Source organism: Triticum urartu, chromosome 2A, assembly GCF_056163025.1.
Source record: "Triticum urartu cultivar PI428250 chromosome 2A, HENAU_Tu73, whole genome shotgun sequence".
Taxonomy (NCBI): Eukaryota; Viridiplantae; Streptophyta; class Magnoliopsida; order Poales; family Poaceae; genus Triticum; species Triticum urartu.
The window spans coordinates 155,779,022-155,802,255 of NC_141874.1; the positions used below are offsets into that span (position 1 = coordinate 155,779,022).

At 46.1% G+C, this 23,234-nt stretch overlaps 5 protein-coding genes across 5 annotated transcripts; 4 read left to right on the top strand and 1 right to left on the bottom strand.

Moving 5' to 3' along the window:
• Nucleotides 1-220: 220 nt before the first annotated feature.
• Nucleotides 221-2,749, bottom strand: SHR (GRAS family transcription factor). The gene has a single exon (XM_048699726.2). It carries the CDS (start codon nucleotides 2,388-2,390, stop codon nucleotides 615-617), a length of 1,776 nt encoding a protein of 591 aa, XP_048555683.1. The 5' UTR covers nucleotides 2,391-2,749; the 3' UTR covers nucleotides 221-614.
• A 3,428-nt stretch (nucleotides 2,750-6,177) lies between these two features.
• Nucleotides 6,178-11,841, top strand: LOC147984357 (protein FAR1-RELATED SEQUENCE 5-like). The gene is made up of 3 exons (XM_087541061.1): nucleotides 6,178-6,249; nucleotides 11,076-11,569; nucleotides 11,700-11,841. Exons 1-3 carry the CDS (start codon nucleotides 6,178-6,180, stop codon nucleotides 11,839-11,841), a joined length of 708 nt encoding a protein of 235 aa, XP_087397187.1.
• Nucleotides 11,842-12,229: 388 nt separating this feature from the next.
• LOC147984358 (protein FAR1-RELATED SEQUENCE 5-like) lies at nucleotides 12,230-13,240 on the top strand. The gene is made up of 3 exons (XM_087541062.1): nucleotides 12,230-12,574; nucleotides 12,797-13,049; nucleotides 13,152-13,240. The coding sequence occupies exons 1-3, from the start codon at nucleotides 12,230-12,232 to the stop codon at nucleotides 13,238-13,240; spliced, it is 687 nt and encodes a 228-aa protein (XP_087397188.1).
• Nucleotides 13,241-15,364: 2,124 nt separating this feature from the next.
• LOC147984359 (uncharacterized) lies at nucleotides 15,365-16,869 on the top strand. The gene is made up of 2 exons (XM_087541063.1): nucleotides 15,365-15,711; nucleotides 16,371-16,869. The coding sequence occupies exons 1-2, from the start codon at nucleotides 15,365-15,367 to the stop codon at nucleotides 16,867-16,869; spliced, it is 846 nt and encodes a 281-aa protein (XP_087397189.1).
• Nucleotides 16,870-19,270: 2,401 nt separating this feature from the next.
• Nucleotides 19,271-20,754, top strand: LOC147984360 (uncharacterized). The gene is made up of 2 exons (XM_087541064.1): nucleotides 19,271-19,617; nucleotides 20,337-20,754. Exons 1-2 carry the CDS (start codon nucleotides 19,271-19,273, stop codon nucleotides 20,752-20,754), a joined length of 765 nt encoding a protein of 254 aa, XP_087397190.1.
• Nucleotides 20,755-23,234: the final 2,480 nt, after the last annotated feature.

Consider the following 23,234-nt stretch of genomic DNA (forward strand, 5'->3'; position numbering starts at 1 on the left):
CAAATAGAAACGAGCAAGCACCTACGTATATATGGTCTAGCAAAGCTTTAGTGGTTCATGTTTGATGGCCAAAAGTAGTAGGCCGTGCAAGTGTCTGTCCTAAACTTCCCGTCAAGAAGACAAGAACTGACATCTCAACAAGACAAGGAACATGTAAATCATGCATCGATAATGCAAGAAAGATAGGAGTAGCATGCTAGCTATAGGGGTTCCGGCCGTATGACAGAAGCATGCACGTAAGTTTGCTCCAAAAGGATGCAAGAAGAATTTCTTAACCTTACAAGACGATCGAAACACAAAGGAAAGAGCAAAGAAATTAAGGAAACAAATCAAATCATGGCGTGCGCCAAGAACTTGCGGCGAACGATGATGATAAAAATCGGTGCGAGTCTAAGAGCTAAAGCTATGATCACCCACCTCCTCGATCACCTCCAACATACGTACGTGAGCCATCCATTAATGTCTGTCGCCTCCTACGCTTGCTTGCCTGGCGCTGCTTCAAAACCCTACATGCGCGTACGTACCGTTGATCTGAGGACCCAATGCATGGCATGGATGGATGCATCCAATCCTTGCACGTGCATTGCTGACCTCGCTCCATCCATCTCCACCGATCATGGCCTCCACGCGCTCGCCCACACCAGAGGCTGCTCCTTCCAAGCGAGGAACACGCCGGCTCCGGCCGCCGAGTCATCCGTGCCGGCCTCCCGCATCGACCAGCCCTCCCGGTACCGGCGCAGAAGCGACCGCACGTCGTCGGCTACGTCCTCGCTGAATGGCACCGGTGAGAACCCGGCCGACCGCAACCGCCGCGCCCACGCCGCCGCCGTCTCCCGCCGCTCCATGGACTCCGACGCTGGGCACGAGACCAGGTCAACAATGGCACGCCCTGCTCCCCTCTCCAATGCCAGCCTCTCGTTGCTGGTCTTGGGGAAGCTCTCCTCTAGCGAGTCCATGTAAGCCGAGAAGAACCGTAAGCCCTCGCCGAACACCTTCAAGAATGCTGCCTCCGTGTCGCCGCCTTCGTCGGACGCGTCGGCGTCGGTCGCCACCAGGTCCGCCTCCTCCTCGACCACGGTGACGACCCGAGGTTCGAGGCGGCGGAGGGACGCGGCGAACGCGCCGCGCCGGCGGGCACCGCCCGGCACCACGCCGCGCAGCGAGTTCATGCAGTTGACGGCGATGCCGGTGGTGGCGCCGCCCTCGCGCAGGTCGAGCGAGTCGAGGTCGAGCTCCGCGAGGTCCCCGGAGTGGTGCACGGCGCGGAAGCGGAAGGGGACGCCCATCAGCCGCGCGAACTTCTCCATGCGCTGCCCGATCTCCCGCATCACGCGCTGCACGGCGGACGTCGGAGCCGACGGCGCGGCCGACACGACGGTGGTGATGGACAGGTGCGGCGTGTCGTCCGGGGACCGCGTGGCCAGGGCCTCGAGCAGCGTCGGCCACTGCGTGCAGAAGGTGTTGCTCAGGTCGAGGATGTGAAACCTCTGCGGCTCCGACGACGCGGCCGCGGCCTCCAAGAAAGATTCCAGTATGGCGCCGTTGGCGGCCACGTGCCCGAACGACGACCAGGGGCTGAGCTCCTGGAAGCGCAGCGCGGTGCGGCGCGTGGAGTCGAAGGACGTGTTCCGGTCGGTCGCCGCCGCGAGCGTGCGCAGCGTCCGGGGGCCGGACGCCGTGAGCCGCGCGAAGAGACCCTGCAGGAAGTAGGACGCGAGCTTCTGCTCCACGTCCCCGTACGGTGACGCCAGCTCGTTGAGCATCCACATCAGCTGTTGCACGCGCTGGCTCTCGCGCGTCGCAACCGCGCGCGCGCACTCCATGAGCAGCTGGCTGGCCCACCTCCCGCCGCCGCCTCCCCCCACCGCGGCCGATGACGCTGTGCCCCCGGCGCCGGACGACGAGGCCGGGGACGAGAAGTCGAGGTTGAGGTCCGGCGGGAAAGAGAGGTCGGCCGCCTCGAAGAGCGCGTGGCCCGCCCCGCCAGCCGTGGACGAGGTGGAGAGCGGGGGCGTGGGCGCAGTGGGCGTGGCGGACGACGTGGGCGGATGGGCCGCCCCGCCGTGCGAGTGGAAGTGCTGCCTCGACGAGGAGGAGGAGGAGAAGTCTTCATCCATGTAGAGGTGGTGCTGGTGGGCGTTGCCACCGCATTCTTCTTGGTACGGCTCCAGGTAGTAGGACTGCTGCGGCTGCTGCTGGCTGTAGTAGTACTGCCCGCCGCCGCCGCCGCCGCTGCTGGAGCTGTGGTGGTAGTAGTTGTAGGAGGCGTTGGTCTGGTGGGAGGACGACCTGGAGCCGCTGGAGGTGGTGCTCCTGGAGTTGTACGACGCCGATTGCTGCTGCTGCTGCTCGGAGGCTTGGAGGCTAACCAACCTAAACAGCGTATCCATGTAAGCTACGGCGAGGGGGCAACATGAGGGTTACCGCACCGTGGCGCCGAGGGATTTTAATGGCCGGCGAGGGCGAGCTACGTAGGGATCAGCTGGCCAGCGCGCGCTAGCCTGTGCGCCTATGCGAATTGTTAGTTAGCTAGGCTAGGCTATGCGGTGAGGTGTGGTGTGGCGATGTGTATTCTTTTGAGTGGGAGAAAAGCTGGAGCGCCCTGCGCGACGCGCTCGCTTTCCTCCTCCCCGCAGCTCCACTTGTATCTTTTGCGGCGAGATCGATGGTATTCCGCCTCGCTTTTGGCCGGATCGATGAGGAGGCTGGGGAGGGAGAGAGGTGATGTGGTGATATGTGCTTTCGCTCGACCATATTATTGGGGAGATTCTTCTCCCGAGTTTAATCTACCACTGGCCGGGGGGCAGCGCCGGGTGTGGTTCAGTGGATGTGGGTGCCTTTTGCCTTTGCTTTTTCTCAATCTCGATCTTACGGCCTACTTAGCCATAGCGCTTTGCCGTGTTGTTAGGGCTTTCTGTTGGCTTTTGCCAACCAGCCCTGCATCAACACACACTGTCACGTTTCCGTTGGGACAATGTGCATGCAAAAGGATGCATGGGTAGATCGACTTTGACTGCACATGGGTAATCTCAATTGTACTCCTTCCGATCCGATTCGGAAATAGCTGGCGTGGTTGTGTTGTCAAAGTCGATCTAAAACCACGCCAGCTATTTTATGTAGAAAACTATAGGATGCAACTCAACTGTATTCATCGGAGTTCGTTACAATGTATGCTTGCGTGACAAGTCAATTAACCCTATCATATCTCTAGTAATTAGACTATACTAGAGATTATAGTAAGATCAATTGGAAATAAGTACAGATATGTCACGCTCTACACCCCCACGGTCGAAGCGTCGGCGTTGGCGATGCAAAGACTGCCACGAAGATCCTGGAATGCAGTGGTTGGCAAGCCTGTGGTCATAATGTTGGTGAATTGTTGGATAGTCGGTACGTGAAGCCTTCAGAGCTGACCCAACCGGACCTTCTTGCACACAAAGTGAACATCCAGCTCAATGTGTTTGGTGCGCTTATGCTGGACCGGTTTGGCCGCGAGATAGGTAGCCGAAACATTGTCACAAAAAACACTGTATCCTTTGGAAGCGGAACCCGAAGCTCACCAAGAAGGTGACGCAGCCAACAAGTCTCAGCGACAACATTGGCTAGAGTACTCTGCCTCGGCACTCGAGCGAGAGACAATGGGCTGCTGCTTAGAGGACCAGTAGACAAGTGAGTCACCAAAAAGGAGACATAGTAACCAGACGTTGGAGCGTCCTATGTTAGGACAGCCGGCCCAATTGCATACATGTAGGCAAGAAGCTCGGAGAAGGCGGAAGCGCGGAGGCGAAGACCATAAGTCGGTGTGCTGCAAATGTACCGATGAATGCGCTTCACCAGAGACCTGTGAGTATCACGGGGCGAGTGCATGTGCAAGCAAACTTGCTGCACCGCGAACTGAATGTCTGGCTGTGTGAGCGTGAGATACTGAAGTGCACCAACAATGTTGCGGTAGAGAGTGGCGCCTGTGGCAGGTTGTCCAGTTGCGACAGAGAGTGAAGGGGTCCTGTGTACCAGGGGTGGCTAGTGCCAAGGAGGTTGGCCTCGCCTGCTACAAAGGGGCCCAACAGGCCCACGGTGTGATGCTAACCCTAGGAGGCCGAGCAACCTTCTTGACGCCCAAGACTAGAGGGCGCGACACCCTAGATCGCATCCAGCATGTAAACCCCAGACATCTCTCCTACTTGTGAGTTGCGTCGGGATTTCCTCGAAGAGAAGAGGATGAAGCAGTACAGTGGAGATACGTATTTCCCTCAATTAAGAACCAAAGTTATCAATCCAGTGGGAGAACCACACAAAACCTCGCTAGCAGCACCTGCACACACAAAAGTAAATACTTGCATGCAACCCGAACAAGGAGTTGTCAATCCCCTCGGCGGTTATTTAATGGATCAAATCTCGTAGTGGTAGGTAGATAGATAAATTGCAAAACAAAATAAAATAAAGAAAGTGTAGCAAGGTATTTTTGTGTTTTTACATATGATAAAAGTAGACCTGGGGCCCATAGTTTTCACTAGAGGCTTCTCTCTCGAGCACATAACATACGGTAGGTAAACAAATTACTGTTGGGCAATTGATAGAAAAACACATAGTTATGACGATATTCAAGGCAATGATCATGTATATATGCATCACGTCCGAGACAAGTAGACCGACTCCTGCCTGCATCTACTACTATTACTCCACCCATCGACCGCTATCTAGCATGCTTCTAGGGTATTAAGTTAATGAAAACCGAGTAACGCCATAAGCAAGATGACATGATGTAGACAAAGTAAACACAAGCAATATGAATAAACCCCATATTTTTATCCTTAATGGCAACAATAAAAATACATGTCATGTCCCTTTTTGGCACTGGGATTGAGCACGGCAATATTGAACCCATCAAAAAGCACATCTCCCATTGCAAGAAAAATCAATCTAGTTGGCCAAACTAAATGGATAGATTGGAGAGAAATACAATGTTATAATAATCATGCATAAAAGAATTCAGAAAAGACTCAATTAATATTCATGAATAATCTAATCATAAAACCACAATTCATCGGATCCCAACAAACACACCGCAAAATAAGATTACATCGAATAGAACTCCAAGAATATTGAGGAGAACATTGTATTGAAGATCAAAGAGAAAGAAGAAACCATCTAGCTACTAGTTGTGGACTCGTAGGTCTATGGTGAACTACTCACGCATCATCGAAAGGTAGCAAGGATGATGTAGAAGCCCTTCGTGATCGATTCCCCCTCTGGAAGAGTAGCGAAAAAGGCCTCCAGATGGGACCGCAGAAGAACAGAAACTTGCAGCGGTGGAAAAAGTGTCTGGGGTGTCTCTCTGTTGGTTTCCCGATTTAAAGAATTTATAGAGGTGGAATCAGGTTAGAAGGATCCACATGGGGCCCACAAGTCATCAGGGCGCGCCTTGTTTCCTTGTCGTCTCCTTGCTTCTCATCTCATCTCCTCCTGAAGCTTCTAGGGTCTCTCTTGTCCAGAAAAAATCGTCAAAATGTTTCGCAGCGTTTGGACTCCATTTGGAATTGATTTCTTGGAAAACCAAAAACACGCCGAAAACAACAACTAGCACTTGGCACTGGGTTAACAGGTTAGTCCTAAAAATGATATAAAATAGCACAAGAAGTTATAAAAAACATGCAAGATTGATACTATAATAGCATGAAACAATAAAAAAATTATAGATATGTTGGAGACGTATTACTCTCCTGTCTATATAATATAAAGGGAGGTCTAGAGTTCCCTTGATCCGTCTATCCTTAGATAGGAGAAACTCTCGGTAGCAACATCATACATTGTAACCCCTCGCACAAGGTATCCCTCCATTATAAATAACCAGAACCAACAGGACGTAGGGTATTACTCTCCGGAGGTCCGAACCTGGATAAACCCCCCGTGTGACCTCTGATCCATGACTTCCAGCTACGCTTGGACCCCTACCAAGGGATCTGACGGAAATCTGCTCCTTCAGTTGGCGCACCAGGAATGGGCAGCGTCGGCTGGAGACCGGTCATGGATCCGACTTTCTCTCTTTCCGATGACCTATCGTTGGGAGAGAGCCTAACCTTTGTCTCGTTTACGTTCGTTGTAGACAAGGCGGGACCACTTGAAGGATATCGTCACGATCTCATTCGGACTAAGGAGTGCAGTACGACATCAACCCAGATGCACCCCGCCGGCCGCCTCCACGCCATCCATGGAATGGAGGTCGCACCAGTGATCAAGCTGGTCGCGATCGTTTGTGGGCCTACTGCCTCGGCAAAGCATCAGGAGACCATCTCGTCACCGACCCAGGCACCCAAGTAGACACCAACGCAGGAGATATGGCCTCGACCTCAGGCGACGAAAGAAATTACGCACCAATCTCCCTCACCAAAGAGGACGACAACGCGGGCCTTCAACCCTTCCGCGAGGTCACCTACTCCGACCTTCGGGGAACAGAAGGGTCGTCCACCGACTTAGAGGCTGATGCCTTTTCTGACCAGGGGACATCCCTATCCGAGGCCCCACGGGCTATATCTGTCCACCAGGTCATGATGACGAAACTGACGTTGAATGTGCTACACACGCTAGAGCCGATGGACCCCGTGGCCTCGGGACCTCTAGCGGCAGGGCTAGTACTGCCCACGACTCAGCTACAGATAGACCCCGTGTTGACACCTCAACCGCAAGTTGGCACGGGGCTCCATGTGAGCTCATCGGGGGGCTCACCACGACAATTGTGCCCTTGAGGGGTACCACATCAACGTTGCCCCCGATAACGGGGTATGCCCTAAACTATCTCACAAACCCCATTGGCAACACCGACCCCGCGTCAAGAACGCAGGAGGCCATAAGTGTCTCCCAACTCGCGCTTCAACAAAAGTAACTAGAGGTCTCAACTGATGAAGCCCGATGGAATGAGTCGATGATGCGAGAGCGACTGCGTCGCCCACGCCGCCAACCATGGGACTTCCTCAATGACCTCGCCAACCGAGGTCGGGAGCAAGGAGTTGGCTTCAAAGAACCAGCAGCAGAGCCCTCTACGTATCCACCATCGACCCCGGCCCGCGACCTCCAGGCAGCGGTCACGCTGGCAGATCGACTGCGAGTCATGCCTGGGGATCCCAAACTTCTGGCCGACCTCGTCCACGTGCTCCACATGATAGTGGAATTCTCGGACAACATCTCGTGCTCCAGGGAAAGATTGGTGGATACCGAGAACATTGATGAGTCCAATATATGTGATGCTTTTCCCTTATATTTTGTGCCTACAAGGTGGGCTTTGTGGAATTTTACCGCATTCGCGCACTTCTTTTTGTTGATGATCCTTCAGGTTACGTCTTTTGGTTCAATATTTGTTTTATGGAAAAACCACCCAAATATGGCAGTGGAATCACATATTAAAGGTGATAAACACTTTCCATAGAAAAATCAAGCAAGAAGGCCAAAGAAACAACCGCCGTTGCACCTCTAGAGCAAACGATGATGTTTCATGCGCCCGCTCATGCCCGCATGAGCGGTCATTTGGCACGCCGCCGCCTCTAGGAGATCAGCTATTTTCACCTCATGGAAACGGATCATGGAGGGGACGAACTGAGACTCCAAAAACTCATCCAGAAGGCAGAACCCTAGCCTCTGGAACCCATCCGGAGGGAGGATCGACCATGAGAAGAAGGGGATTACTCTCACCGCGAGAGGAACGACATCATGATCAACACTACATCACCACTATCTTCATCATCATCATCATCATCATCATCTGCAACATCATGAACCCTAGTGGATCCTTCGGTGTATCGATTGAATCACTCACCCATGTATTCCATTACCATCCCCATGATGTTTGTTGTTCTTATGTGTGAGTAGACCCCTAGTTCTCGGGGATATGGATGAAGCGTGTAGGATCTGAAACGTATAATATGGATATGAGATCACCTGTTGAATGCTTAGTTTAATAACTTCGTGAATGTTGTGAAGGGGAGCCACTCAGCATTTGTGCCTTTACAGGTCGCGAAGTATATCGCTGTCTTTGCATAGGTTTAGGATGTGAAGGTATTTCAGGTTACAGTTAGAGCCTACTACTCCTAACCTTTACAAGTGATCGGGTATCACGGAGAACCCTTAGTGAGGCCACGTCCATGGGGTAAACCCTTAATTGTCGTGAGCTGTAACCCTCTGGGGGAGGCTATGTTGGTGGTGTGTGTGGAACGAAGTCTACCACGAGTAGAACGTGTTTTGTACCCGACTCTGCCCAGCATAATTGTCAATAGTGGATCAAGTATCCACTCTATGATATGCTTATGCATAGTAGTACTAGAAACATACCAATGGGGTTTCTTGATTCCCTGAGAACGCCTTTTTACTTCTGTCGCTTCACCATTATTTACTATCCTCGCCTTTATTTCATTTTCATGCTATTTAGTTGCATGTCACCATCTTGCTCAATCCTTATTCTAATCCACCCTCACTCTGCTTCAAGTCTACAATTATCCGCAGGCGCAAAGCTACATAATTCTTTACAAAGGGAAAAAAAAATCCTAATTCATGTGCTCCCTATGGATCGATACTCTTACTTGAAAAGGCTACATCTAAACCTTGGGCACTTGTGGGCTATCAAGCTTTTTTTGGCGCCATGCCGGGGAGCTGAGCGCTTTTGGGCCTTGCCTTGATTCTTGAGTTATTTTGTGATACAACGGTTTTTGCAAACGAAGAGCAGCCATGGTCTTACAAGAACAAGTTTATCAGGTAGGTGCTGAGTTAGTAGCAGGACCGGCTTGAGGAGAGAACTACATAACCACTCGTCCTAACCTACCTGGTAAAATATATGATATAAACCTCGGTTAATTGCAATGATAAAAGAGAATGTATTCCAAGGTGATGCAACTAAATGTCCTTATGAGCTTATTGACAATTTTGATCTTGCATGTGGAACTCTTCAGTTATAGGAGTTAAGTAATGACGAGGTCAAAGCAAAAGCATTTCCACATTCTCTCCAGGGAGCAGATAAAAAATGGCTAAGATGGCAAGATATAAATACCTTGAGTAGCTGGCCAAAATTAAGGGATTTTTTCCTCTCATTACTGTCCTCAAGGGAAGCTATATATATAGGGCTGAACTATTCTGTTATCGGTAACAAAATATTATTCTGTTACCCCCCGCCATATATAGGCACGACACGCAGACCACCGTAGAATCCCCCCGACCCAGCCAGAACCCGACACGCCTTCTTCCGCCGGAGGCAGCCGTCATGGGCGAGCGAGCGACAACGGCAGCCGGAGCGAGGGAGCCCGCGGCGCTATGACTGGCCGGCGACGGATCCGCCGCCGTCTCCTGCCTCCTTCCATCGCCGGATCCATCGACGGGCCGTGATCCCCGCCTCCTGCCTCCCTCCATCGCCGGATCCATCGACAGGGCCATGATCCCCGTCTCCTGCCTCCCTCCTTCGTCGGATCCATCAACGGGGCCGTCATCCCCAAATCCTGCCTCCCTCCGTCGCTGGATCCAACGACGGGGCCGTCATCCCCGCCTCCTGCCTCCCTCCGTCGCCGGGGCTCCTTCTCCGGGGCAGTGATCCCCGCAAGGTGTTGCCTTCCCGGTCCTCTTCGCCAGACGTCCACCACAAGCAGGAGCTGCATCAATGGCGCTGCCCACGAGAGGAGGAAGAAGTCAGTCCACTGGCGGTAATGTCTGCTTCCCACGTTTGTGTCAGTACATCAGTCCGCTATGAAGAAGAACCTGATCAGTTCATTACACCCCTGCCACTTGATGCACAATTTGGATGTCGAGGTTACTGTCAGTACCTCTAATATGCTAGCTTCAGTTCAAAGCCAAAAAACATAAACTTATGCATCAGTCCAAGTAGCTACTAGGTTTTATATAAGGTTCAGCTACCACTGCAAGTTGTATGATGTTATTTATAATATTACATGCGGTGTAGTTGCGTCAGTTCAAACTAGTGAAAGAATGTTGTTGAAAAAAATATACACTTGTTACACAGTAAGTTCAATGATACATAAACTAGGAGTACTTCTAGTGTAGTTGCATAAGTTATAGATGAACAAAAGAGAAGACATGCATCGGTTTTATATATATCCATACATCTCTGAAGTTCAATGTTCAGTTTACAAACAGTGCTAAAAAACAGTACATCAGTACATCAGTGTTGAACATGTACGTTCATCAGTTCAACTGAAAACGAAACCAGATACAAAATAGAGAACAAAGTTTAAATAACGGCCAGCACTGCAAGTTCAACTTGTACATTGCCTTCAGTGCATGACATGTTACCCATAGCATGTATACAAGAAAAATGCAGAAAAGATTAATCCCAAAACTATTGAATGTCATTGCAGAAGCATGCAAGGCGGCACACGCAGCGAGAGTTTGATGAGCCAAGCAGATATGGGGCACCGCCTGGTTGGGTAACACCAGAAATACCACCCGGATACTTCAACAATACAGGCAGATCTCAAGATACATCGGAATCATCAGAAGCACGAACATGTTCTTCTATGCAGCAAACACCAATATCTGGGAATACAAGCTTTGTCACTGCTGGGTTGCAAGAAGGCCAAAAATATCCCCAACAACAAATGTTTTTCTTCCCTAGCGCATGCAGAAAGCCAAGGACAAGAAGCTGTGGATGGGTTGCAACAAGGCTTCCACCAGTCGCTCCGTCAACATCAATCATCCATGTTGCAAAAGCGGTTGCGACGGGAAGACCAGGCCAAAGAGACAGAAATTTTGGCCGCTCTAGCAGGTTCCAAAGTACAAGATATGAGCCATATAGACAGGAGCAACCTCACAACGAATCTGAGGGGAGACGGTCGTACAATGAGAGACGGAGATCTTCGTCAACATTGCTCCCTCCAAGAGATGCATTGCTGCATGTGCCAAGGGTGTCACCACCCGCGCCCATACACAAGGGTGAACAACAAACACCGGAGGCAGCACAGAGCTATACACATGTAAGTATCCATATAGAAAAAAAACATACAAGCACAGTCCCATACCATGGTACTGTGACCACCCCATCTAACATTTTCATAATTGCGTTTTTGTTTGCTCATTGTTGCGTGCAGCCACCTAACATTGAAGCTTATGTTCTGCCAAGACTAGAGATGCGCTTTGAAACTTTTGAAGAAACAAAGAACTTCTACAACGTCTATGCGAAGCACGCGGGTTTTTCTGTCAGGGAAGGCCCGAAGTTTAAGACTAGAGCCTACCTTTATTGCACGTGCAATGGAGTCTATGAATCGAAGGTGTCCGAAGCAAATAGAAAGCGGAACAAAACGACAGCCAGGACTAACTGCGGGGCTAAAATGAGGCTGAAGAAGGAAAAGGATAGAACATTTGTCGTAAAAGAGATAGTCTGGGAACACAACCACAGGCTACAGCTCACTCCGCAAATGCTTGTCTTCTTGCACTCCCATAAAAACTTTGACAAAACAATCTTGGAGTACGTCAAGTACCTGCAGTTCAAAGGCATTGAACACGCGCAAATCATGAGCATACTGGGCGGTGATGACCCTGGTAGCTACTTCCTCGAAATGAATGCCAAAGACCTGATTAACCTGTAAGTACAAACTTGTTCTCCTCCCATAAACCGCCTCCGTCTTTTTTCCTCTGTTAGTACAAACATATTACGCAACGCATGATCTGACGCCAGTTCAACATGCATTTTTAAATGAACTTTTAATATGCAGGAAAGCAATGAATTCAAGGATGGATGATGTCGACGATGTCCTAAAGACTGTCAACTTCTTTAGGGAGATGAAAGCTATAAACAGGGAATTCTTATGTGACATGCAACCCGATGAGTCTGACAGAGTTAAGAACATATTCTAGGCGAACGCAAGCTGCCGAGGGGCCTATCAGGACTTTGGTGACCGCGTAAAATTTGACACCACATATAAGACCAACAAGTACCATATGCCACTTGGGGTGTTTTTCGGTACTAACAACCACTTACAAACTACATTCTTTGGTTTCGCCCTGATAAGAGATGAGGATGCAGATTCATTCAGATGGCTATTCAAGACATTTGTAAGGTGCATGAGAGGGAAGGCTCCTACATGCATCCTCACAGGTACAACCGCCAAAACCACCCCCTCCCCCCAAAAATAAAAGGAAAATAACACAGTAAAAATGTTGTGTCAGTTCTATTTGTATATATGCACCACCATCTGCTAACCACTCCACGTCTCTTTTCTCATTACCAGATCAGTGCCCTGCAATGGCTTCAGCGACCCCAGATGCTTTCAAGAACACAGTACACAAGTTGTGCCGCTGGCACATTATGAAGAAGTACAGGGAACACCTCGCATACCTGTACAAACTGCACGAAGACTTTAAGGATGAATTCACATCAATCCTCAACTGGCCCCTCATGCCAACTGAGTTTGAGGCTGCCTGGAAAAGACTGATGGATAAGTACAACCTCCACGATGATGCCACGATGGTGGGCATGTGGAATGAGCGTGAGAGATGGATATCATCCTACTTCAAAGAAATTTTCTATGCCAAAATGACATCCACACAGTTAAGTGAGAGCATGAACTATGTGCTCAAGAAGAACTTCGTAAGTGAGAGACAAAACCTACACCGGTTTGTTAGCCAGGTAAACTCCTGCGTCAAAACCAGGAGGCAGACAGAGAATCAGGAGACAATGGGTAACCGGGTATAGCTCTATCACCTGTCGTAAGACAAAAAATAACATGCTTACTAAAGTAAAACTTTATTAGTTAGACAAGTTTTTGCTGCGAGAAGACTAACAATTTGGTCATCATTCTTGCGTGTGCAGAAGGAACAAAACATGCTGACCTTCCAAATCCAGATGGCAAAGGTTTACTCACGAGCTGTGTACAGCGAGATCAGAAAAAGGCTAAAACTGAGCACACTCTTCACGGCGACAGAGATGGAAGAGCCCACAAAGTACCTCGTGCGCTACAACCACCCACAAAAACTGTCTATGTGGGCTCAGCACGCGTTCCAGGTGGTTGCAGACCCCATGGGAGAAACATATGAGTGTGAGTGCAGGCTATGGGACCACACAGGTGAGGACTAAAAAAAGATGTTACATACTGTACTACATTTTTTGTAAAGTTTTTCTTCAAATGAAATGACATAAAACATGCACCTCTTCCAAAAAAATACAGGTCTTTTCTGCGTGCATGTCCTGTGCATGATGCAGACAATTAAGGCTGCTAGCGTTCCAGAGAAATACATCCTCAGGAGATACACCTAACTCCCGAACATCCAGCCAACATTCAACAGAAATGACTTGAGGACAGTAGCGTCAAACAAGGCATCCCAATACTGCATTGAAAGCTCACTGCTGACGCTGAACATGAGGGTGCACAGAAAAAGCCAGAGAAGCCAAGAGCAAATGGCGAGCTCACAGGTCATCTTGGACAAGCTTGAACAAGAACTCGACGCCATGCACTCTGCTGAAAATGGAGGTGTCGCGGACAATGAAGCCATTGAGCAGGATATTGCTACAATGTTATCCGAGATGAACCATCTGGGAGCTATTGACCCGTTCGACAATGAGGAAGAGGAGCAGCAGCAACCAGAGCTTGCCCATGTGCACACTCAAGAGCTGCAACATGCTCACATGCAAGATCATGAGCTTGATGGTGCTGTAGGCAAACGACATGACAACAGGACATCCTACCGGCAACAGCAGGAAAGGGTGATTAAACCACCCATATTCTCAAACACAAAGGGGAGGAAGAGTAAAACGCAAGCAGCGAAGCAGCAGCCAAAAAGCCGCCACACCCCATCAAGCATGTGGAATTTGGCCCGGACGGCAAACCTCTTGGGATAAGGGCATGCGGATTCTGCAACGTCGTGAGCAACCATAACTACCGCACATGCCCACTCCGCACAGATGCCACTGTCAACAAGCAAATGCTGCACAAGCAGATTGGAGCCACCTAGGTTTCTACCAATGGAGACAACACACGTAACAGCTACACTTGCCGCAAGTGTGGGGGAACTGACGGGCATAATACCCGCACGTGCAAAGTGGGCAAGGAGGTCAGTGGCGCTGAACAGAAACATGGCAAGGTGCAGAGTTCCAAAAAATCAAATGAAGACGATGAAGAAGAAAAGTTTGACAAGAATGACGACCAATCAGACAAGACAATGAAGATGACAGTGTCGGGGATGAGGAAACTGAAACTGACGATGAAGCTGCCAAGGCTCAACCAGGAAAGTGCGCCGACAAGGCACAACATTCGGAGCCAGTTAGGAGAAGCTCAAGACTGAACAACACGTAATAAGCTTGTAGTCTCAGTTGCCTCAACACACAATGTGGAAACATTTCGTTAACAAAACTTATTTAGCTTTATCGTCGATTTCTCGATCAGTACTATAGTTAAGATATATTTTGTGATTTGTGCCCGCTGGAGCAGTGACATTATTATGTAAACCATTTGATAATCCTTTTGAATGCAGTCACAAATACATTTGTACTGATGAAAACACTACTGTCGACCAGTAACTCAGCAAAAATATGTTAAGGAAAATTTAAACTCTTATATTACATCAGTACTGATAATTCTCAGTCGTCAGTACAAAGGCAAAGTAAAACAAACACACCCGTGAACACCTTCGAAAAACATCGTTTTGAAAAAGCAAAGCTATGTCTGCTTCTGCCAGTCCCAATTCAGAAAGACCATCAGTACATAAAAATAATTACCTCAAGCAAAATGCGAATATAATACATTCTATACTGATGAAAATCTAATTTATCTATAAAAAATACTCAGAGATTATCTTGATATAAACAATCCTTTCAAAAATACAAAAATGTTTTAAAAACATTAGCATCACACATAGTCTCACTGGTATTTGGTAAGTTCAATTACACTTCAATCACCAGTCCAAGTACCACAGTAGAGGAGTACATACCTCCATCATCACCAACCCTGACACATGCAAGTGGGATAAGCAGCCGATAAGTACAGGTTGACAAGACGAATCAGTGCGACAGTAAAATGCCACCATCACCACCCCTGAGACGTGCAAGTGGAATTTAGCAGGTCATAAGTACATCTTGACAAAACTAGCCAGTGCAGCAGTAAAAAACATTTGACTTGGACGGTTAGTTCTCCCAGGCCACCACCCGCGCCGCCCACTGAGCGGTTGCCACAAGGGACTGCAAACGGCGACCCCACGCCACTACACCCACTACACCCACGCCCCCGGCGAACTGCCTCCCACAAATCCCCGTCGACGCACTGCAAAAACCCCATTATCTTCCATCTCTCCCTCATTCCCACAAACCACCATTGCCGCTTCCAATTCCTCTGCACACAAACCACAAACTTCTCTCTCACAAGCCCACAGCCGCCGGAGGAGGGCGATGGCGGAGGAACCGTCTGCCAAACGTCATCAAGGCGAGCCATCGGACAAGAGCAGCGACCTCGTCGATGTTCACGTCCCTGGCGAGAAGCGCGAGTACACCACAACACTCACAGGGGTTGAGCTCCACGGCAAGGAGACGCTGGAGATTGTCTGCACCAATGAACCAGACAAGGTCGACGAGGTGATCTCCAGGCTCTGGAGGAAGGCTGGCGGCATGATTCGTAGGATCATCGGCGTTGGTGTGCACTACACCAGAGAAGATGAACCTCCCCAGATGGCAGCAGTCCTGCAGTTGTGCGTCGACGACCTCTGCTTGGTGTACCACATCGCAGCGGCCACAAAATGGTGAGCCATACTACTCATTTGCCCTGTTTGGTTTATCTGTTTTATTAGTATTGTATCCTGAAAATTTCATCAAACTTGTTTCCCAACTAGATGTACTAGTGTGCTTTGTGAAAAGTGGATGCACTACTGCATTTTCTCAAGTAGACACACTATAAATGTAATTTTAAACCTGATGCACTGGATTACTATTTGTAAAATCTTGCGGAAGATTAATTTCTGAAGTTGATCGACTAGTGTAGTTTCTGAACTTGATCCAATAGTGTAGTTTATGTACCCGACGTATTAAAAAGATGTTTCTGAACTTGATGTAGTGAAGTATTTTCTGAATTTGATCTAATGTTATTTTCAAAAGAAAATAAACTAAGGACTTGGTGAAGCACTGTTTATGTGTTATCCTATTCAACAAAAGTAAACTAAACTAGTACCAAAGCAGAACATACAACATTGACTGAAACTATGTATAATCCAAAAAGAAGAATAACATGATGTACTTAATTTAATTTCAGAACTTTGTTTACTAGTTTTTGAAGTACATTCATCCATTATTTATGCTACATAAACATCTACTTCATGGATTCATCGCTTGTAAAACAAAACAAAAATGAATAATTCAAACATCAAAGTAATGCTAATTTTCAAAAATGTCTCTCCCCTTGCAGGCCCAAGCGTCTGAACGAGTTGTTGCAGCATAAGACGCTGTTCACAATTGCCGGTTTCAGCATTGAAAGCGACAAAGAGAAGCTGAAGTTGTCCGGTTTGGAGATCAACCCCAACAAGTTCATCGACATTCAACGCAAGTGGAGAGTTCCATACACCGGAAAAGAGTACGAATCCTTGACTGATGTTGCAGCCAGCGTCATCCATCCATTCTACAAAGGCATGAAGAAGAACATCAACACACAGGAAGACTACAAACTGTGGGGGACCAGCCCGCTGCCAGACAACCTCATCGAGTACGCAGGAGTAGATGCATACGCCACGTACAAGGCATGGAGCATGATCGACTACATCGTAGATGGTTCGGAATTTGCAAAAGAGCGGGAGGCTGCGAAATTCTACGACCACCCCTATTCCCCTTTTAGGAATGAAGATACATCAGAGCCTGCCTTCGTTTTACTTCCGCTTGTGCTTGCCTTTTATCTTGTTGTTTCAAATTAGTAGTTTGCTCTCGTTGGGTTGAACCAGTATGGTTATGTCGTGCTTGTCATGGTTGAACAAGTTTACTTATGTAATCAAGTACAACGTTTTGCTTATCTCATTATATAAGTTTGGTAGCTTTGTATGTTGTTAATCCATCGTTTCAAATTCAAAAGTACCTTATGAATGGAACTTTGTGGCTGCTCTAAAGTACTAGTTATGATGCAACTAATCACACAATGTTGTTCCATGTCTAGTTTCGATTTAGTATTGTATAGAAAACATAACGTTGAGAACAACCAGCACAATTTGAGTTGCTTAACAATGCTTCAAAAGTTGAAGCAAAAATTCTTAGTACTTCATGTAGTGTTCTCCTTCATATGTAGCTGCTAGAAAATTAACAAGTACTACAAACAGAAAAAGTTAAGAAGCATAGGCACACACTTATGTTGGTCGCTTGCAGATTAAGAATCACAGTACTAGTACACTTGATCGGACAGTACATACTTACTACAATAAAAAGTACATAGAAGCATCAGTCCATAAGCGCTACTATGAATGGACTATCAGTACAACTTAGTCTACGCGCAAATACATCTTAAAATTACACCTACACAAAACTGACAAGAACTAGAACAAAAAGTTTCAGTCCAAGTTACTAGTGGAGTCAAGTACTAGATTCAAACAAACAAAAAAAGAAAAAACTAACCACCCAAGGTCAGGTGCAGGCCCTGACGCTGCTAGATACTTGAACTCGAGCCCATAGGCGAATCCCTAGTAATCCACACAACGCAGGGCCCACCGATCAGGGCCCACATGTCATGAGAGAGAGCGAGTGCCGTGTATAAGCGCTGAGGTAAGTATTCAGAGGAGTTCGACCAGTGCGCCTCGGCTGCGCTTATAAACAGGTCCGGAGCCCCCTCGACTAGCGAGGTGGGACTAAACCCAGAGCGCATGCGCACGCCGCACTGCACAGCCGCGCGGACGAGCTATCTGGGCCGGAAAACAGGACCAATAGCCTGCATCGTTTACAAACACCCCACTAATAAGCCCAGTTAAACAAACCAGAGGGCAGGACAAAGAAATATAAACTTCAAGAAAAATGTTCAAAACTGAAAATATATAAATTCAAATACTAGTTCGCAGGGAATAACTTTAAATACGAAAAAATATAAATAAAAATAATTTTAGCTCTGGACCACGGATGATAAAAAAGGAGAAAATATGATACAAAAACAATGAACCTCTAAAAAGAAGAGAACTTAATAGCCTATCTGTTAAATGTACATAATTTTAAAAAAATGAATTAAATATTACTTTCAAGTTCAACTACTAAAATGCAAAAAGTTCAAACATATAATGTTTGTCAATTATGCTAAATTTCTTATTTACATAAAATCTGACAAGTTCAACTACTAAAAATGCAAAAAGTTCAAAACATATAATGTTTGTCAATTATGCTAAATTCTTATTTATATAAATGTTGACAAGTTCAACTACTAAAATAAAAGAAGTTCAAGTATATAATGTTTGTCAATTATGCTAAATTTCTTATTTATATAAATTCTCACTACTTCAACTGCTAAAATGCAAGAAGTCCAAATAGAATTTATTTGTCAATTCTGCTAAATTTCTAATTTATATAAAACCAATACGCACCTCAACGAACGATCTGGTCGTAAAATAAACTCAATCCCCAAAACCACCCAGAAAAACTCAGTTCAAACATACATATGACATCAGTACTAAAAAAGCAGGATCAGTCAGGCCACTCACACAAACTATGACACCAAATTTCAAAACCGCACGCTGTATGAAATTACATTTCAGTTCACACAGCACTAAACCATAAGTGCACTAAAATGAGAATACAAAAACTATAAAGGCCTAACTTAGGTAAGTACAAATGAAAATAAAATAAGTACCAGTTTTGAGCAACAACTCCCAGGGCACTGAAAAAAGTTTTGAGATAAACTAGTCTATAAGACTTCAGTGTAAAAACAATACTTCACATCCACACGGAAAAACATCACAAAAACATACGTCACCTAAACAGTCCAAAATGCCATCATCACCACCCCTGAGATGTGCAAGTGGGATTTAGTAGGTCATAAGTATAACTTGACAAGACTAGTCAGTGCAGCAGTAAAACCATTTGACTTGGACGGTTGCTTCTTCGAGGCCAGCACCCGCGCCACCCACTGAGTGGTTGCCACAAGGGACTGCAAACGGGGACCCCCACGATGTCCACACCCACGCCCCCGACGAACCGCCTCCCACACATCCCAGTCGACGCACTGCAAAATAACCCATTGTCTTCCATCTCTGCCTCATTGCCAGAAACCACCATTGCCACTTCAATCTCCACTGCACACAAACCACAAACTCTCTCTCCCAAGCCCACAGTCACCGGAGGAAGGCGATGGTGGAGGAACCGTCCTCCAAGCGTCATCATGTCGAGCCATCAGACAAGAGCAGCAACCTCGTCGATGTTCACATCCCCTGTGAGAAGCGCGAGTACATGAGAACCCTCACAGGGGTTGAGCTTCACGGCAAAGAGACGCTGGTGATCGTCTACACCAGCGAACCAGACAAGGCCGACGAGGTGATGAGCAGGCTCAGGATGAAGGGCGGCGGCTTGTATCCGAGCTTCATCGGAGTTGATGTGGAGTTCACCAGCGACGATGAACCTCCACAGATGGCGGCAGTCCTGCAGTTGTGCATCGAGGAACTCAGCTTGGTGTACCACATCGCAACAGCCACAAAATGGTAACCCATACTACTATTCATTCATCTATTGTACTAGTACTACTCACTAAAAACTTCATTAAACTAGTTTCCCAACTAGATGAACTACTATAGTTTGTGAAGTGGATGCACGAGTACATGTTTCTCAACTTACATGTATTTCTAAAACTGTGAAGTGGATTGTTTCACCAGATTAGCATCTGAAAAAATGTTTATATAATTCTGAACTTTATGCACCAAATTAATTTCTGAACTTGATGTGCTAGCATAGATTCTGATCTTGATGCACTAGTATAGTTTATAGAATTGATGTATTAAAAGATGTTTGGTGAAGTGGTATAGGTCCATATCTTGATGCACATGTTTCTCAAATTAATTTCTGAACTTGATATAGAATTGATGCACAGAGATGTATCAAGCACTGGTATAGGTCTTTTATTCAACAAAAAAGAAAACTAAACTTGAATCAACCAGCACATATATCATTGAACCTGGTAAAATGATTCTTGAATTTGGTGAAGCATTTGGTGAAGCACCGAAGATAGCAAAAAAGAAAAATAACATGGTGTAGTTGAATTTAATTTCAGGACTTTGTGTACTAGTTTCTGGGCTACATTCATCCATGACTCATACTATATAAGTATCTACCTCATGGATTATCACTTTCAAAACCAAAAAGCAGAAGAATTAAATCTTCAAAAAAGAACACTAACCTTCAATATGTGTCTCCCCCCTTGCAGGCCCAAGCGCCTCAAACAGTTCCTGCAGGAGGAGAAATTGTACACTTTTGTCGGTTTCAGCATTGAAGGTGACAAGCGGATGCTGGAAAAGTCTGGTTTGGAGATCAACCCCAACAACTTCATCGACATGCAACGCAAGTGGAAAGATCCACACACAAGCAAATACTTCGACTCCTTGGCCGATGTTGCAGGCGACATCATCCACCCATCCTACAAAGGCATGAAGAAGAAGATGGACAAAGGAGAACACAAACTGTGGGGGACCAACCCGCTGCCAAACAACCTCATCACGTACGCAGGAATAGATGCGTACACCACGTACAAGTCATGGAAGACAATCGAGAACATCGTGACAGGTTGGGATATTTCAAAAGAGCAGGAGGCTGACCCCTACTACCACTGCAACTTCGCGGGATGAAGAAGCATGAAAGTCTGCATTCGTGTTGCTCGCACTTCTGCCTGTCCTTAATATTGTTGTTTCAGATTTGTAGTTTGCTTTCGTTATGTTGAACCAGCTACCTTATGTTATGTGTGTCATGGTTTGAACAAGTTTGCCTATGTCTATCATGTACATCGTTTGCTTATGCCGTTCAACAAGTTTGCTAGCTTCCTATTTTGTTCATCAATCATTTGAAGTTGAAGTAGGTTGAAGTTGAAACTTGATGGCTGCCACGCAGCACTAGTCATGCAGATACAAAAATCACACACGGATATTTTCACAACAAAACAAAAACAGCGGCGGACTAACTAAGGACAACAACAAATAGTAGAATTGGATGCTCAGTACAACTTAGACATTTACGGTAGTACTATCACACAGAAATCCGTTTTTAGTTTCAGAAGAACACTAAAAAGACTAAGTTTCAGCCGAGGACAACATTCACTACTAACATCATTGTGCTAATAGTAGTTAGAAATTTACTGAGTACTGCAACAGGAAAAGCAAAGAACAATCAGTACATATTTCCTAGTCACTAGCATGCTAGGACTGAGAGTTCTGGTACACTTGAACAAACGGTACATTCATTCTACAAAATATAAAAAGGAACGGGAAGCTTCAGTTCACATTCCAAAAAACATTGACACACTAAAGAATAATAGTAATAGTACAACTGAAATGTCAGTACAACTTAGTCTATAATGCAAGTACTATGATCATACCAAAACATTGCCTTGAGAAGAACCACAACCTAGGAAAAAGAAGGCCAAAACTAAATAAAAAAGATATCAGTTCGACCAAGGAGAAAAATCACAAGAAAGACAACAGAAGCATCAGCCCACACTGACCAGTGAGGCACTAGCTTGAAAGAACACAAGAAAATAAAATGATCAAAGTACCACCACAATTGAAATCTCAGTACAACTTAGTTTATTCGGTAAGTGCTATGATGATACCAAATAATGCCTTGAGAAAGAAGGCCAAGACTCAACCAAATAGATTACTGTTAAACCAAGGACAAAAATTAACAAAAAACAAACAACAGAAGCATCAGCCCACATTGACTAGTGAAGTCATTATGAACTTTATACGTCTATCTGCTAAAGGTAGCTAATTTAAACCAGTGCTTTAACTTTTACTATGAAGTTCAACTACTAAAATTCAAGAAGTCGAAACAAAAATTTGGCTCTCAAATTTTGCTAAATTTCTTATACTTAAATAAAATCTGGCTAGAGATCGCGTAACAACTTGGTCGTAAATAATTTCAATCCCAAAAAAACTTCAGTTCCAATACATTATATGAAATAAGTTCTACATAACAAGGAAGCGTCACTCCACTCACACTAGATCCACAAGGGCCATCGTGACACCAAATTTTGAAAGCCTTACGCTGAACGACATTACAATTCAGTACTAACATAACTATACTATAAGTACAAGAAAAGAGGGTACAGAAACTATAAAGGTCCAACCTAGGTTGGGGCAGATGAAAATAAATGATAAATCTCACTTTTGCAGCAACAACTCGTAATGAACTTGGGAAAACGTGTTTTCAATTCAACTAGTTTACAAGACTTCAGTACAAAAAATAGAACTTAACCAGAACGAATTCCCAATGAAACATACACAAGTGATATATCACACAACTATCAAAAATCAAAGACATCCAAACACTACAATCAAAGCCTATAATGCTTTCAAGAGATATATCACACAACTATTCATTTCACTACGCGAATGATGACCATTTCATCTATGCACCCGGAGCCAAAGGCTGAAACTCCTTGGGAAGCTCCGTCACCAGAAGCTGGTTATTTTGGTTGAACACAACTCTATACAGTTCTTCAGCCTTCCAATCAACAATATGAGGTTGCAAAACAATGAAACAAATTATCAAAAATCATGACACATTAAAAATAAGAATACACAATTAGCCAAACACAGAAAAGTGAAAAGCTCAACTAGAACCCACATCATTATCTCGAATGTTCCCAATGATCTTTTCACCATCATAGGATCCTGCATACTTCAGAGTATAATGGCCACATTCATTCGCCCCTTGAAGTGGAACCTTCACAAACATTGGTTTCTTTGCAAAAAGCTCCCATTTGGGCTGCTTGCTCGCATTGTACTAAGCATCACCATAACATCCTTCATTACTTGGACCATCCTGGAGATCTGTAAAAAAGAAAAGAAACCACACATTTTCAGGTCTAAGAAAAAGCAGAAACAAAGATGTAGAAAAATTAATCCAGTACAGATAATAAATGTCACTCACAATCTTCTCGCAGTCTTTATGATAGGTGTTCTTTGAAGGACGATGGTTCTTCGGATAAGGTAAAGAGTCAAGGATGTCGACGCTACATCGGTACCGATTCATGACATATAAGGAAAAGTGGTTCACTTTCTTATCCTTTGGTAAAACCATAGGCTTGAATAGAGACATCATGATCTAAAAC